At 44.3% G+C, this 15658-nt stretch overlaps 1 protein-coding gene across 1 annotated transcript in view; it reads right to left on the reverse strand.

Annotated features, from left to right (window-relative positions):
* Positions 1-15396, reverse strand: part of PLXNA4 (plexin A4) — a 588877-nt gene extending 573481 nt beyond the window's left edge. The window contains exons 1-2 of the mRNA XM_042924932.1: positions 15253-15396; positions 12911-12982 (exon numbers count right to left, since the gene is read on the reverse strand). Coding sequence (XP_042780866.1) covers positions 12911-12980 — 70 coding nt within the window. The 5' untranslated portion in view covers positions 12981-12982; positions 15253-15396. The remainder of the gene's footprint in view (positions 1-12910; positions 12983-15252) is intronic.
* Positions 15397-15658: the final 262 nt, after the last annotated feature.

Consider the following 15658-nt stretch of genomic DNA (forward strand, 5'->3'; position numbering starts at 1 on the left):
GAGAATATCTTCCCAGTAGAGAATACCTAAAAATGCTGGGTAAAACAAAGAACACATTTCAAAGTATGGCTTAGCTAGCAGCAAAATAAGGGAACCAATCAGACACAATAAAAATAAAAAAGTGCAATTTGATGGGAATGAGTAAGCTACAGAGACATTTTCCTTGTGGAAAACTGTGTATTTCCTAGTGATCTATAGCCAGGGTTATCGTCATCTCAAATAACAAATTTTCTCTGAAATAATGGACCCTCAACTCAGACATCTTGATATTTTCACAAATGAAGAACAAAATCACAAAACACATGGGGAGTACAAGCCAATACGAGTCAGAGTCAACAGAAACAATAAATTGCAGAATCAGACCCACTGGACCTACAGGTATTGAATTATCAGAGAAAGATTTTTAACATGGTTAAAAAATAAGAGGGAATTCACAGTATTATGAAGGAGCAAAAGATTATCAAAGTTCAACAAACTTAGTTTAAAGAAACCAAATATAACTTCATGAAACAAAAATTATAACATGAAATTTAAAACTCATTGGAGTGGGTTAAAGTGCAGATTAGACACAGGAAAAATATACACCTACATTGGAAGATATAGCTAAACACTTATCCAGAATGCATCAGGAAAAAAGAAAAAAATGATAAAAATAAAATTAAGATACATAAATGAAAGAATGAAAAGATACAACTTAAGTATAATTGGGGTTACAAAAGATGTAACTAGAAAGAGAAAGAAAAAATACTTGAAAGTTAATGGTTTAGAATTTTCCAGAGTTGACAACACTTCCTAGTTTCAGGAAACCCAACCAATTCCAAGCAGGGCACGTCATAATGAAACTACAGAAGTCAAGTTCAGAACTGAAAAAAGAGGGGAAAAAAAAATCTTGCACACAGATCATTCCAAAAATGACATGTGCTATTAAAGAATTTAAATAGGATGATGTGAGAGCCTAGGACTTGGGAGCTACATCAGACTTGGTGATGAGGGAAGGTGCCATTTAAGCTGAAATCTGAATGACAGAGGGAGCCAGCTACATAAAGTCATGGAAAACAGCAATGCAGACAAAGGGAAGAGTTAATGCAAAACTCCCATATCTGTCTGACCTAACTTCTCTGAGCCTCAGTTTTTTCATCTATAAAATGGGGATAGTATTTTCCTCAAATCTGTTGTGAGGTTCAAATGAAATTTTGTATGTGAAGTACTTTAAAAATCTTTGAATTGTGGGGCGCCTGGGTGGCTCAGTCAGTTAATTGTCTGACTTCAGCTCATGTCACGATCTCATGGTTTGTGGGTTCGAGCCCCACATCGGGCTCTGTGCTGATGGCTCAGAGCCTGGAGCCTGTTTCAGATTCTGTGTCTCCCTCTCTCTCTGCTCTTCCCTGCTCGTGCTCTGTCTCTCTGTCTCTCAAAAATAAATAATCATTGAAAAAAAATTTTTTTAAATCCTTGAATTGTAATGTCCATGATAATTTTACAGAGGCAGCCTAGCTTCCTGTAAAGAATACAGACTTTGGACCACCCAGACCAACATTCTTGACCTGTTAATTCATCTGCAAACACTCTGATATCCAGTTCTCATTTGTGGAATGAGAATGATGCAGTTGCCATAAAGATTAAAGGTTAAAACATTCACACAGAACCTAGTGCTTTGCCTTGCAAAAAGAACTTGATAATCATTAGCTTAGCTCCCAGCCCTCTACTAAAATGTTACCTTTCCCGTAAAGACTCTAGAGGCCTCCTCTACCCTCCACATCCTGACTTCAGCCACTTCTCTCTCTTCTCTGCTTGCTTACTGTACTTTATCTGTAAGTCTCTCCTTTTTTGTTTTGTTTTTCATTTCTCCCAGTGGTCTGTAAAAGTCATTCCAAAGACTTCATTCTATCCATCTTTTATCCCCCATACTATCTAACCCACGATCTTGCACATCATACATATTTAATAAAATGTTATGAGTGCAAGAACAAACATATGAATTAGAATTGGAATATCTCTACCATCAGTAAGCCAACTATTTCATAAGGCACCTAACCGCATGGTTACAGTTATTTAAAGCTTCTTTCTCATATCAAGTCAAAATCTGCCAGTGGAGATCTTACACTAATGGCCCCAGTGAATCATATCTCTGGTATTCATATACTGATACTGTCTCCCCACCTTGACCTTGGGCTTGCCCCTACAATTCATTTTGGCCAATGGGATACACATGATGCAAGTCTTTGTGCCTTGGGCTCACCCTCTTGGATCACTGCCATAACCATTGGAGGAAGTCCAATTTTACCTCCTTGAAGATTCAAGACCAAGTGGTCTGAGGGAGCCAGCTGAGCCCAGAGCCCCTTGCCAATCCACAATCAGACTATAGTTGTATCGGCCCTGGCAAAACCAGCAGAAGAACCACCCAATCAACTCACAGCATTGTGAGAAATAATAAATCAGTGTATTAAACTAATACATTTTGGGGATGGCTCATTATACAGAAATAGAGAGCTGAAATACTTCCCCCTTTAACTTCTACCTTCCATCTATAAAAGGAAGAATGATCCTTCTTCCACAGGTCAGGCCTTCAAATGGCTAAATACTCTCCTGAACACCTTTAGTTCTTCAACAAATTTTCGCAGTAGGCGAAAGGTGCTCTGGTTTGTCCCTCTTTTTTACAAGTGTGGGGCTCAGTAAAGAAACACATGCACCTGTGTTCTGGCCATGGACCTCTCAGAGAGACTGCAAATCGCATTGGTGTAGACGCTGTGCTTCTGGTCATGTGGCAAAGTCAGTGTTAGTGTGGCGTTTTTGACATCCCCATCACATAGTGGTTCATAAGGCACTTGGGATCTTAAATCATAGACCCTTTCCCATGAACAGTTGTGAAGCCACATCTTCCAAATCCTGTACATGAAAACCTGACCATTTGAACCCATGTGTAAGTACCTATTAAATTGGTCATAACAGTTTTGGCCTGTAGGGGACTTTCGAAACCCAAACTCTATATAGCAATGGACCTCTACAACATTAAATTCAATGGTGAAGTCTCTGTCTTCAGCAACCTCTGACCTAGTTGATTGATCACTCTCTCCTCCTGGGGATGCTTTCTTTCCTCACAAAAATCTGTCTCAGTTTCCATCCTATCCCATTGGCTGTTCCTTCTGAGTCTTTGCTGGGTCTTTGGACCTCTTCCTTCTTTATCTACCTAGCTCCCTAAAGCCATCTATAGACTGAACAACTCCCAACACTATTTCTCCCATCCTAATATCTCCTCTGAATCTCAGAATCATATTATCCCATTGCCTGCTGAAGATTTTTAACTACAGAATGGGCATCTTAAAATGTAACCTATCTTGCAGAGAAAGAGGAACCTTCTTATTCTGTTGGTGGAAATGCAAACTGATGCAGCCACTCTGGAAAACAGTATGGATGTTCCTCAAAAAGTTAAAAATAGAACTATCCTACAACCTAGTAATTGCACTGCTAGGTATTTATCCAAAGGATAATTGGATAACACTGATTTGAAAGGGCACATGCACCCCGATGTTTATAACAACATTATCAACAAAAGTCAAACCATGGAAAACGCTCAAATGTCCATCAACTGATGAACAGATAAAGAAGATGTAGACTATATACACAACAGAATATTACTCAGCCATCAAAAAGAATTAAATCTTGCCATTTAGAATAACATGGATGGAGCTAGAGAGTATTATGCAAAGCAAAATAAGTCAGTCAAAGACAAATATCATATGACTTCACTTATATGTGAAACAAAACACATTAACATTGGGGAAGGGGGGAAAAAAGGAAAGCAAACCATAAGAGATTCTTAACCATACAGAACAAACTGAGGGTTGATGGAGGGAGGTGGATGGGGGATGGGCTAAATGGGTAATGCACATTAAGGAGGGTACTTGTTGGGAAGGGCACTGGGTATTATACATAAGTGATGAATCACGAAATTCTACCTGAAACCAATTTTACCATGTATGTTAACTGACTAGAATTGAAATAAAAACTTGAAATAAAAGAAAAAGAAAAAGAAGAGGTGATATATATAATATATATATTACTCACCCATAAAAAAGAATGAAACCTTGCCATTTGCAACATGGATACAGTTAGAGAGTATTACAAGTGAAATAAGTCAGTCAGAAAAATACAAATATGATTTCACTCATTTGTAAAATTTAAGAAACAAAACATATGAAGGGAAAATAAGAGAGGAAACCAAGAAACCAAGGCGAACTCTTAACTATAGAGAACATACTGATGGAATCAGAGGGGAGGTAGGTGGGGAGGTGGGTTAAACAAGTAATGGGGATAAGGAGTACACTTGTGAGGAACAATGTGTGTTTTACTGAAGTGTTGAATCAATATACTGTGCACCTGAAAATAATATTCTATTGTATGTTAACTAACTTGAATTTAAATAAACACTTTAGAAAATAAAAAATAATAGAAAAAGAAAAGAATGTAATCTATCTAAAATAGAACCCCTAGCTCTCCACCCTTACTTCTCCCCTCAACTTCTCCTCCCCATCTCCATAGTGACTCTATTCTCAATTTTCCTGACTGCTCAGTCCAAAACCCTTGGAAAAAGTGACTCCCTTCTCACATTCCACATCTGACTTATCAGCAGATCCTTACAACTCTGCCTTCAAAGTATCTACAGAGTCTTACCATTTTCACCACCACTCCCATGCACACCCTAGTCCAAACCACCTAGTCCCAAACCCAGACTGTTAGAATATTCTCCTAATTGGTCTCCCAGCTTCTACTCTTAAAGCCCACATTAGCCCTTTCTGCATATGGCAGCCAAAGTAATCATTTAAGACATAAGTCATCTGTACCTCTCATCTCAGTGGCTTCCCATGTCACCCAGAGTAAAACCCAAAGCCATTACCATGGCCAGAATGCTCTGTACGATCTGGCCTTAGCTGCCCCTCAGTCTCACCTCTTCCTATTCTCACCTCCACTCACCGCATCACAGCCACAACTGGCCTTCTTGCGTCTTCTTGTGGCACAAACCTCCCAAGCATCCCCCTGCCTCAGAGACTGCATTTGCTCTTCCCACTACCTAAAGACACCGTTCTCCTGAATCTTAATTGGCCCTCTTCTTCATGTTACACAAGTCTCCGCTCAAAGGTCACCTTATCAGAGAAGCTGTCTGAGGCCAGCAATAACCCCCGTCACACGCTGCTTGGTATCCATTCTTACCCCACCTGACATGTCAGTCTGTCTCCCCCTCCAGCATGTAAGCTCCATGACAGCAGAGGCTTTGTTTTGTTCACTGCTACATCCCCAGTGCTGGAACCAAGCCCAGTCCAGCCTAGGTGTCAATATTAGTTGATAAATGAATTCACTCTCCCTTCTAGCTTTGAGCCATCTGCAAAATGGATGTGTGTGTCAATTATATATTTGTCCAAGAAACTGAATTTTTCACATGGTCAAAAGGATACAACCAAAAATAATCTCTGGGGTATGAGCAGTGGAGGCCATATCTTAAAAGATAAATAATGCTAGGTTTAGACCGTAGAAGGCCTTGGATGACCAGCCAGAATCTGGGTTGTTCACTATAGGCAATGAGATGGCATTGAAATTCTTTGAGTGTAAAATGATAGAAACTGTCTCATAAATAACTTTCATTGGGTACATTTAAAAAAAAAAATCCTACTTAGATCAATGTGGAAGCAACTTGACATTTTCTTTTTTTATTAACTGGCTTTTAGAACATGTTGACAAGTATGGTTCATTTTGAATGGTCCTAACTAATTCTCTGGACCAGGGCAGGGACCACCGGGTCATCTGTAAACAGATGCACTTGGCTGGAAATAAATAGATTCATGCATCTGTGTCTTAAGACCATATTTTACACTCATAACACATGTACTTCTTATCTAACACCTGTGCACAACTATATATAGCACACACAGAATCTTGTTTTCATATCATACAGATATGAAAGCCAGAGCTCTCTTCCAAGCCACGGAGTCTGAGGAAAAAGCTGAGAGAACAGAGTGGAAGCTCGGCCACGCACACCAGACTCCAGTGAACTCACGTGCGTGACGAATACACCGCCCAACAGCTGCCTGCTTTGACAACTCAGTGGCCCGGGAGCAGCCAGGAAAACAGAAGTGTTTTCAGCATGGACAGGCTTGTGGGGGACAAGTGGGGGGCAGCTGAGGCCATTCTGAGGGTCTGTTGGCCAACTTCTTCTAAGTTAAAAACAGCAGTGACTGGAGCGGAGGCTCCGAAACGCTGTGGTCAGTCCCTCCAGCCTCCATGGGCACCAGCAAGGGGCTGGTGGGCAGCAGCTCCAGGGCTGGAAGGGGCCACGAGAAGGAAAAGCAGAAGTGATCTTCGTGCCTTGCGGCCCACACAGCAGGCTCTCAGTGGCCACCCACCCCGCAGGCCCTGACGCTCAGGAACCGAAACCAAAACCGGTTCCTTGATGCAACTAACAATGTTATTTACACTTAGCTTTTGCCTAATTAAATCGTATCTATTCTTGCCTCTAATTTTCCTACCTCCCTTCCAGAATCACATGGGATCCATTATCCCTTGACACTCACTCTTTCTCTCTCTCTCTCTCTCTCTCTCTTTCTCTCTCTCTCTCTCTCCGCCCCCTTCTCCTCTCCTTCAGCTACCTGGCTTCTCTGGGTGACTCCCTCTCTGATCTCCCCTTTCCTTGTTTATTTATTCCTTACACCTGAGCACAGATCTCCGCTCACTCCACCCATTTCTTCCTATGCTGCCGGTACATGGTTACATACATGATTTATCGTAGAAACAGTTTAGACTAAGGCTAACTACTATATTGACAGCTTTGAAACCTTTGACAGCTGAGAAACCTTAAGGATACTTACTGACACAAGTATGATGCACATCAGTACCAACATACAGGCTGAGTGAATTCAGAGAAGGGACAGAACCATGGGGGGTTGACTGCCACGGGCCCCTCAGAGCAAGTGGGCTTTGGGTCAGGCCTTGAAGACAGACTGAGAGGCACCAGGAAACTGTTTCTGGGATGCAGCACTGCTTACATGTGCTGTGTGGTGTCCTGGTGCTGGACCCTCCTCCGGGAACTGTGTTTAGGCTGTGGGCTACAAGATGACTTGTGGAAACTCACTCATATCCCCAGGTCATTCCCGATTATCTGTCCCCTCCCTTCAGAAAAGTCACAAAGCCAGAGAGGGAGTCATCGACAGATCTGGAGTGCACACATTTGGGGGTTGCCATGGCAATGCCCTTTCTACGCCCCCTTCTGCAGCCTCCGCAAATGTTTGTCCCAAGACGCTTCTGAGAGATGGAGTAAGCCCTTGGACCTTGCCCAGCCCCAGGGAAACTGCCTCCCTTCCCTGCCCTCACCAGTCCAGCCATGGCCAGGACCTGCTCGGATGAGGGTGGGCACAAAGCTTCAGCTCCAGGTCAAGCTAGAGATAATCCTTCAGCAATGACTGTCCCGGTTTCCCATCACCTGAACAATGGAGTAGTACCAGGAGCAGAGCACAATGTGAGCACCCTGGGGTCTCAGGAAGTTGGGGTGAAGAGGAAGCAATGAAATTCACACATCATAAAACCTATAATTTTGCAGGTATATAAAAAAACAAACAAACAGCTTAGGCTTCTGCAGGCCCATCTGAGTTCTTTCTCTCTTCCTGGTCACTGTTATTTCAGAGCCCACATGAGCTGATAAAACTGATTTTTCTCTCCATTGGAATATCTTCAAAATCACTTATGAAGGAACTGCACTGGTCTTCACTGGTAAAATATATATTTTACTTATTCATACGTTTCAGGGTAAAACTATCATTCTAGTTACAACCCTTGAGCCCAAAGGTTGCACTCCTAAGAAAAGGACTCATCCATGACATTACAGGTGAATACATGACAAGGGTGCTCTGTGTCTCTCCAGTCATGAGGCAATTTACCTAGTTAATTCATCTCCTTAGAAAGGGGCATTTTCCCAAATGGAATGTGAGTCATTTAGGCATGAGAAGAGTTTTTAACTTCACAAATGTAACATCTCTTCTGCTGTGTTCTTCTCCATTAGGGAAAGTTTGATTATTAACATCCGGCATTTTAAGAAATTGGTCTTGCATAATGACACTCTTCATTTCTATTCATTCTCTCCTCTCTTTGGTGAAGCTCATGGTTGACTTTCAGCTAAGATCTTTCTTTAGCATTTCTTCTGGGATTCCAGAGATTTTACAGGTGGTTAAGCAATTGATATACTTAAACTTTTAGGCAAATAAATGCTCAGAATGCATGCAGTGTTGAGTCACAACCATGCTGACTGCAGGTACAACTACATCATCTGACTGCAGGATTGTGGAAGCCTGTGCATTCAGTGGCTACAATGAGCATGTAGAAATTTAGAGCCAGCATTTTACAATAGCAAAAGCACTTTCCAAACATTTGCTCATCTTATCATAATCTTCTCAAGACCGGCTAGACTGAGCCATATGTCTTAGCCATATTCCATCCCCAAGCTTCATCATAATGCCTGGAACATCATAAATATTTAATAGACTTTGTTGAATGAACAAATGCATTCCCTGAACCATTCAGTGGAGATTCAAATTTAGAGATTAAAGGAAGCTAGTAAGTATCAGAGGCTGGACACAAGGACAAGTCTTTGGCTACTAATAAGCTTTCCCGGATCCTACTAAATCATTACCTTGTGGGGGATAGAAAGAAAAGAAAAGAAAGGAAAAGAAAAGAAAAGAAAAGAAAAGAAGAGAAAAGAAAAGAAGGAAAGAAAGAAAGAAAGGGAGAGAGAGGGAGGGAGGAAGGAAGGAAGGAAGGAAGGAAGGAAGGAAGGAAGGAAGGAAGGGGATAGTAATACTTACAATTCTTTTGGGGGTGGGGACAGAAAGAAAAATGGTCTGTTAGGGTTTACAAAGAGTTTAAATGATCCAGTTGGAAGATCTTAGGGATTATGTACAAGATACAGCATGGTATCATGTGAAAATGGAGCCAGAAACACCTTAGACAGCCTCACTGCTATGTTTTACTACTTCTGTCTACATTGCGTTATTGCTGTGAGCATTAAATGGAAAAGTGTGATGGTTATTTGTATGTGTTGACTTGGCTAGGCTATGGCACCCGGTTGTCTAGTCAAACATCAGTCTAGGTATTGCTGTGAAGCTGTTTTTAAGATGTGATTAACATTTAACTGAGTAGACTTTGCATAGAGCAGATTACTCTCCATGTGTGGGTGGACCTCATCCAATCAGTTGAAGGCCTTAAGAACAAAGACTGAGATTCCTTTTCTAAAGGAAGGATTCTCCTCAAGACTACAACATAGAAAACTTATGTGAGTTTTTTAGCCTGCTGAGAAATTCAGATTCAAGACTACAGCATCGACTCTTCCCTGAGTTGCCAGCCTGCTGGCTTGCCCCACAGATTTCAGATTTGCCAGTCCCCACGATTCCGTAAGCCAGTTCCTTACAACAAGCTTCTCAATCTCTCCGTGTATGTGTGTGTGTGCTATTGGTTCTGTTTCCATGAAGAACCTTGATTAAGATAGTAAGTCCAGCCCCCACACGGCCCCTGACAGAGAAAGTACCCAAATGTTCATTTTCTTCCATTATCCTCCCTGGATCTATCCCATCTTCCTATAAAACATATGAATACCTGCTTGCAAGATGCCAAATGGGCAAAGATCCAGCAATAGCAATGACCTGCCCAAGGTCATGACCAGTCCGTAACAATCTTAGGACCCAAATCCTCAGCTTCCAACTCATCACCTGTTTATTCTTTTTCTTCCTGTTACCAACCCACCTTTCCACCCCCAATCCACCCAGCTGCTATGCCCACTGAACCCTAGGAATCAGAGTTCCCCTCCAGCAAGGAGGCACTATAGTCATTTGGGCCATGATTACACTCTAACCTTGCATATTTACTTGGGATTTCTCCATCCTGGCAGCAGAAAGTGTTTCAGTGACAGCCCAGCTAGCTCAGTTTGTATTTGCACTTGAAGCTCACACGGCCCGTCATGCAGTGAGCTTGGCCCAAAGCCCAGTATCACTGCTGTGACATCTGCCTCTAAGAGCCTGTGCCTCCACCACTTTTTTCTTGGATTTTTCTTAGGTTCAACCTGTCTGTCTGTCTGCAGTCAGTTAGCTGAGTCACAAAGCCAGCATTAAAAAGACCTTCAGATGGTAAAGGATTTTACTCCCCTCCATAATTACCAACTGCAATTGGTTAGTGTTGGGGGGAAGGGGTGTTCTTGAGACTCCCCTGAGGTTGCATAATTTACTAGGACCTACAGAACTCACTGAAAGCTGTTATATTCAGTTACAGTTTATTACAACTAAAGGATGTAGCTTAAAATCAGCCAAGGGAAAAGGCACATAAGGCAGAGTCCAGGAAGCTTCCACATGCAGAGCTTCCGTGGAGCCGTGGACCGCGTTAACTCCTCCCAGCAATGATGTATGACATATGCACGGAGCACTGCCAACCGAGAAAGCCCGCCTGAGCTTTGGTGTGTAGAGTTTGCACTGGGGCTCCGTGGAACTGCCAACATGGCTGACCCCTCTGGAAGTAGAGTGGATACCACATGGCCAAAATCCCCTATCAGAAATCACATTGTCCACTGTGGCTCAAGGCTTCCACTTCCTATCAAGGGGAATATTCCAAGGGCCTAGAGATCACCTCCCAGTAGAGATCAGCTTCCAGTAGCTGAGAGCAAAGGCTAGACCTTTCTATGTGTAAACTCAGTTTCTTTACTGTAGACCCACCCCAGGCGTATCAGAGGGAGCAACTCAACTCTGCAGTATTCTATAGCCACCTGCCATGTTCTTAACTCTGACTAGTACTTTTGAAAATGAAAGCTTCTTGTCTCAGGGGTCCAGGAGAGGGACTGGGGAGGACTCCTTGCTCCCCAGACCCACTGCTGACATTTAATGAGATGGCAGGTCAGTGTGAGGCCCACAAGGGGGTGCTGTGGTTTGTCCCTTGGCCTTCTTCCTTGGTACACTCTTACAGGGGTTAGCACCAATTCTGGGGGTAGCCCGAACCTTCCAGCCCCAGTGAACTAGCCAACGCACTCCTTTCTGCTTATTGCAACCTCAGCTCATCGGACGGTGGCATCTTCACTTATTTTAAAATGCCTCTGCTTTCAACTGCCTAGCTTACCACGGTTGTGTCAGAAAGAATTCACCAGATTTGCATTAAGTGGTGAGACTGCTTAAGCTTTACAAAAGAAGACTCCTTACGGGCTCTAGCCATGAGCCGGTTTTCCCATGCTGGAAGGCAGAGGATCCAGACTGAAGAGAACATGGCAGCAGGCAGGACTTGAGTCACATGAGAGAAGCCAGTACTGATGACTGATAGGGGCGGTGAGGGAGGATGCAAGGGAGGCACACAGGTGGGCCACCTGTGTGGGGGCTCAGCCAGACAGACCACAGGTGCAAGGATAAACAGTACAAACGCTGCATCCCAAGGGCAGACTCTGGGCATCACTGGCAAGGTGGGAGGGCCCCTCCCACCCCAGCTAAGCATCTGCCCAGCATCCTCCAGCAAACTTCCTTCTACCTCAGGAATGGGGCACTTGGGTCAGTTCACCCTCCTGGTTCCCTCCCTCTATCTCACAACTAACACAAGACCTGTCCCAAGCCTTGTCCTTCCAGGGCCCTGGCTGGGAAGTAGCAAATCTGCTTTGCTGAATGGAACTAAGGTGTTACAACTAATAACGTGGTCAGATAATGTTTTGCCTTTAACGAGGGCTCCAATGCCTCATTCAAGAGAGACCAGTGGCCCAAGGGATGTTTTCGCTTTCGTAGGTAATGGGCTTAGCCTAGCGCGAACCCCATCCGCAGAAGCAAGGAGACTCAAAGAAACAGGCAAGCTCAGTGTCTTCATACCAATATTGTATGGATATAAAATAAAGAGATTCTGTAAGTAACCTGGGTTTGCCATGTTTCAGAGTCTGATTCCAGAAACCTGGACAAGCCAGCTCACCCCTGCCTTACCCCAGCTTCATCCCTCTGCAACAAGGTCTTTCCTACCCTGGCGGTCTCACAGAACTGTGCTTGAGCAGACCCAGTCCCGTTTCCCATTGACTGACATTATCCTGTGACGTTTGGGATGGGGCTGGGCAGGGACCTCATCTTTTATATCTCTGAGTCCCATGGTGCTCAGCAGGTCAAAATGGAATTGGCAGCACCCCACCCCTCCACCCCCCGCCCCAGCTACACCAGCCCTGGTTCTGATTCCCGAGCTACAGGAAGAGAGGAAAGCGGGCAACTTTGTCCTCATTTCCTGACTACGTCAGTCCCAGTTCTCCTCTCTGCAAGGACAGTGGGACGTAGGAAAAGGTCAGGCGCAGAGTCCCCAGAAACAAAATGTAAACCGTGACGATCTGCCAAGACTGAATCTTCAGGATTAAAATCTCATTTCCCAAATAGTGAGGGTGCCAGCTGATCAGAGACACCTCTCCCTGGGGGTTCCCTGGCAGCTGAGCTCAACACTCCCCACCCCGTTACCGTAAAGGTATCAACAACTATCTGGGGGCTGAGAGGACGTTGCACAGGACTGGACTGTACTTTACACGGATGATTACCTTTCAAAGGCTCCTTATTAAGCATCAAAACAAAAACAAGCCCACTTGACTGGAGTTCCTTTCCTGGCTCCTTTATTCCAGGGGCCAACAACTCAGCCCTGTCAGCCCCACCTCAGGGGTCCAGACGCCAAGCCCAGACCCGGTTGTAGCTAAGACATGCCGTCCACATGTTCACATGCCATTACCAACTTTCTGTGACCTTAAGCCATCTAACCTCTTCCTCCCCAATTACTTCTCCCTAAAACGGGAGTAAACTAACTGCAGAGATCTCCTATGGAGGAGCAAAGTGACACATTCCAACAAGAGCCAGGAACACCTGCAGACGCAGCGAGCACTATTTTTACGTCCTACCTGAAAGCAAGTCTTTCCACAGAGTCTGCTGTGTTGGCTTTTCTGCCCATAATATTTGTGGTCGGATCATGCCTGTATTTAAACCAAACACAACATTTAAGCCACCAGAAATAAGAAAACAAAAAGGGGAAAATTCCATCGCATATTTTTAGGGGATTTCTTTTTTAGTCTATTCATCCAGATGGTGATAATTAGTGGGATCGCCTGCCTGCACCTGTTGTTGTTTATGTACACATTTCACCTATAGGAATGTGTTGGGAACTTGCTGGATGAGTCTAACAAGGGATGCTGAGGGATCAGACACAAACTATTGCAAGGAATCACCCTTCAGTTGGTGGAAGCAGGAATAGAGCCCATGGTGCTTATAGGGACATAAAAAGCCAATGACAACTTGGCCTGAAAGCCTAAGAGACTCCTATTCCTGCCTTCAATAAAGCTGCTTGCACATCGTGAACACAAACACCTGGTTATAGTGAGAGCAGCCACATCAGTAACTTGGTGTTGCTTAAAAATCTCCACACTAGGGCCACACAGTAGACCTACTGAATTGAATTCTTTGAAGACATCTATGTTAAAGTGATTCTGACACTTGTTTGAGTTTGGAGTCTTCTGGACTGGAAGAATTCATGATTTTGAATGGAGACCTTGGTTCTGTTCCAGGTGTGGCACTAATTTCCTGTCTTTCCTATGTAACACTGGGCAAGTGACTTTCTTCTGGGCCTATCTCTCAAAGAAGGATGTTGGACTTGAATAAGTGAATTCCTGCCTATGTCCTAGAAGCCCCAGGGTTTCCTTGGAGGTTCCAGAAGCTTCAAAGGGGAAGGGAGTAGGAAGAGAATAGTTTGGGCTTGGTGTTCCCTGCCTTAAGAGTTAATCATGGGGGCTGCTAAAAATATATTTACAATGGCCTGACATTAAGCAAGATCAATTGGGAGTATCTTCCTGGGATGCCTGAAATGCACAGCCCTGGGAGTAGTTTGCAGTGCCCTAAATGGGCATGGGATTTTAGAAATCGTATTTTTAAAGTGGTAATCCCTGCGGGAGTCAAGGATTTGGATTGTGGGACCTCAAGAGTACCACTTAATTTCTGGGAGTTTTGATTTCCTCATCCTTCAAAGTGAGGGGTTTAAAAGAGTTAGGGGTCTAACATTTTGCCATTCCAGTGGTTAGGATGGTCTACATCTAATCCATACCGCCGCCCCCCCCCCCCCAACCATGCTGTGAGCAGACCTAGGTAGAATGCTACCTGTGGCTAGAACCAAGGTGATTCAGTTGATCCCCTGGGAACACGAGGCACAGCCTTGACCTCACTACCATCTGCTATGGACTGAGTTGTGCCCCTTCCTCCCTTCATATGTTTGAAGTCCTAACCCCAATGTGACCGTACTAAGAAGTAATTAAGGTTAGATGAAGTCATAAGGGTAGGGTTCTCATCTGGTTGGATTGGTGGCCTTATAAGAAGGGACACCAGAGAGTTCTCTCTCTCTCTCTCTCTCTCTCTCTCTTCACATGTGCACTGAGGAAAGACCACGTGAGGACCCAGTGAGCATGCAGCTGTCTGTAAGCCAGGAAAGGAGCCCTCACCAGAACCTGATCATGCTGGCACCCTAATCTCAGACTTCCAGCAATCTAGAACTGTGAGTAAATAACTGCCTGTTGTTTATGCCACCCAGTCTATGGTATGGTGTCATGGCATCCCGAGCTGAGCCACCAGCACGCTGTGATGTTAGGTTCTTCGGCCACGGTCAGCTGAGGTAGCCATGCATCTATGCGTGGATGCCACATTGGGCCTTATGGCAGCTACTTCATCATAAAAAGTCACTTGCTCTTATTTATTTACTTATTTTTAATTTTTTAAATGTTTATTTTTAAGAGAGAGAGAGAGAGAGAGAGCGCTTGTGTGGAAGGGGCAGAGAGAGAGGGAGACACAGAAGCTGAAGCAGGCTCCAGGCTCTGAGCTGACAGCACAGAGCCCAGTGTGGGGCTCGAACTCACTAACTGTGAGATCATGACCTGAGCCGAAGTCAGACGCTTAACCGACTGAGCCACCCAGGCACCCCTCACTTGCTCTTATTTAGAGTATGAGGCTTTCCTCCCACACTAAAATGAAGCCCCTTGAGGGCTAGAAGTTTGACATTTTCTCTTTTGTCTGCATTATCAGACATTTGGGCAGATGAAGAAATGGAGACGCTGAAGTTGGTGGTTCCCGCCCTGCCCCACCCACGGAGAGAGGATGGTGTTTGCTATTGTGCTATTTCCCTTCGGGGCCTCAGCTCAGTGAAGACTGACAGAGTGAGTGGGAAGGGAACTGAGGGCTTCCTGGTGCTCTGGCTACTTCTTACCCTCCAGGACAGACGGAGCAGCCGTTCTCGTGGCCCAGCAGTCGGGTGTCCTTGCATAGAGGGGCTTCCGATGTGGATGGAGTGGGTCCCATGGCAGGCTGGGGTGGGGCTGGCACAGCAGAGCAGGTGCTTCTGTGTTTCTCTCCAGGAAGTCCTAGAGAGTGAGGATGCTGTTTGTCAGGTTAGAAAGGCCTGTGGATTCTGGAGCACCAGGCAGGAGCCAAGTTGATAAAACACGATACCAACAAGGTTACAATTTTTGGGTTTGTTCCTATACTAATAAACACCTAAAAATTACTTGTCTAGAGCATTTTTATTTAACTAAGCACTTTCATAAACAATGTCAGTTATTCTTTACAACAACCCTGAGAGGCAGATCTTATTCCCAGTGTGTCGGCAAGGAAAC

Source organism: Panthera leo, chromosome A2 (assembly GCF_018350215.1).
Source record: "Panthera leo isolate Ple1 chromosome A2, P.leo_Ple1_pat1.1, whole genome shotgun sequence".
NCBI classification, from domain to species: Eukaryota; Metazoa; Chordata; class Mammalia; order Carnivora; family Felidae; genus Panthera; species Panthera leo.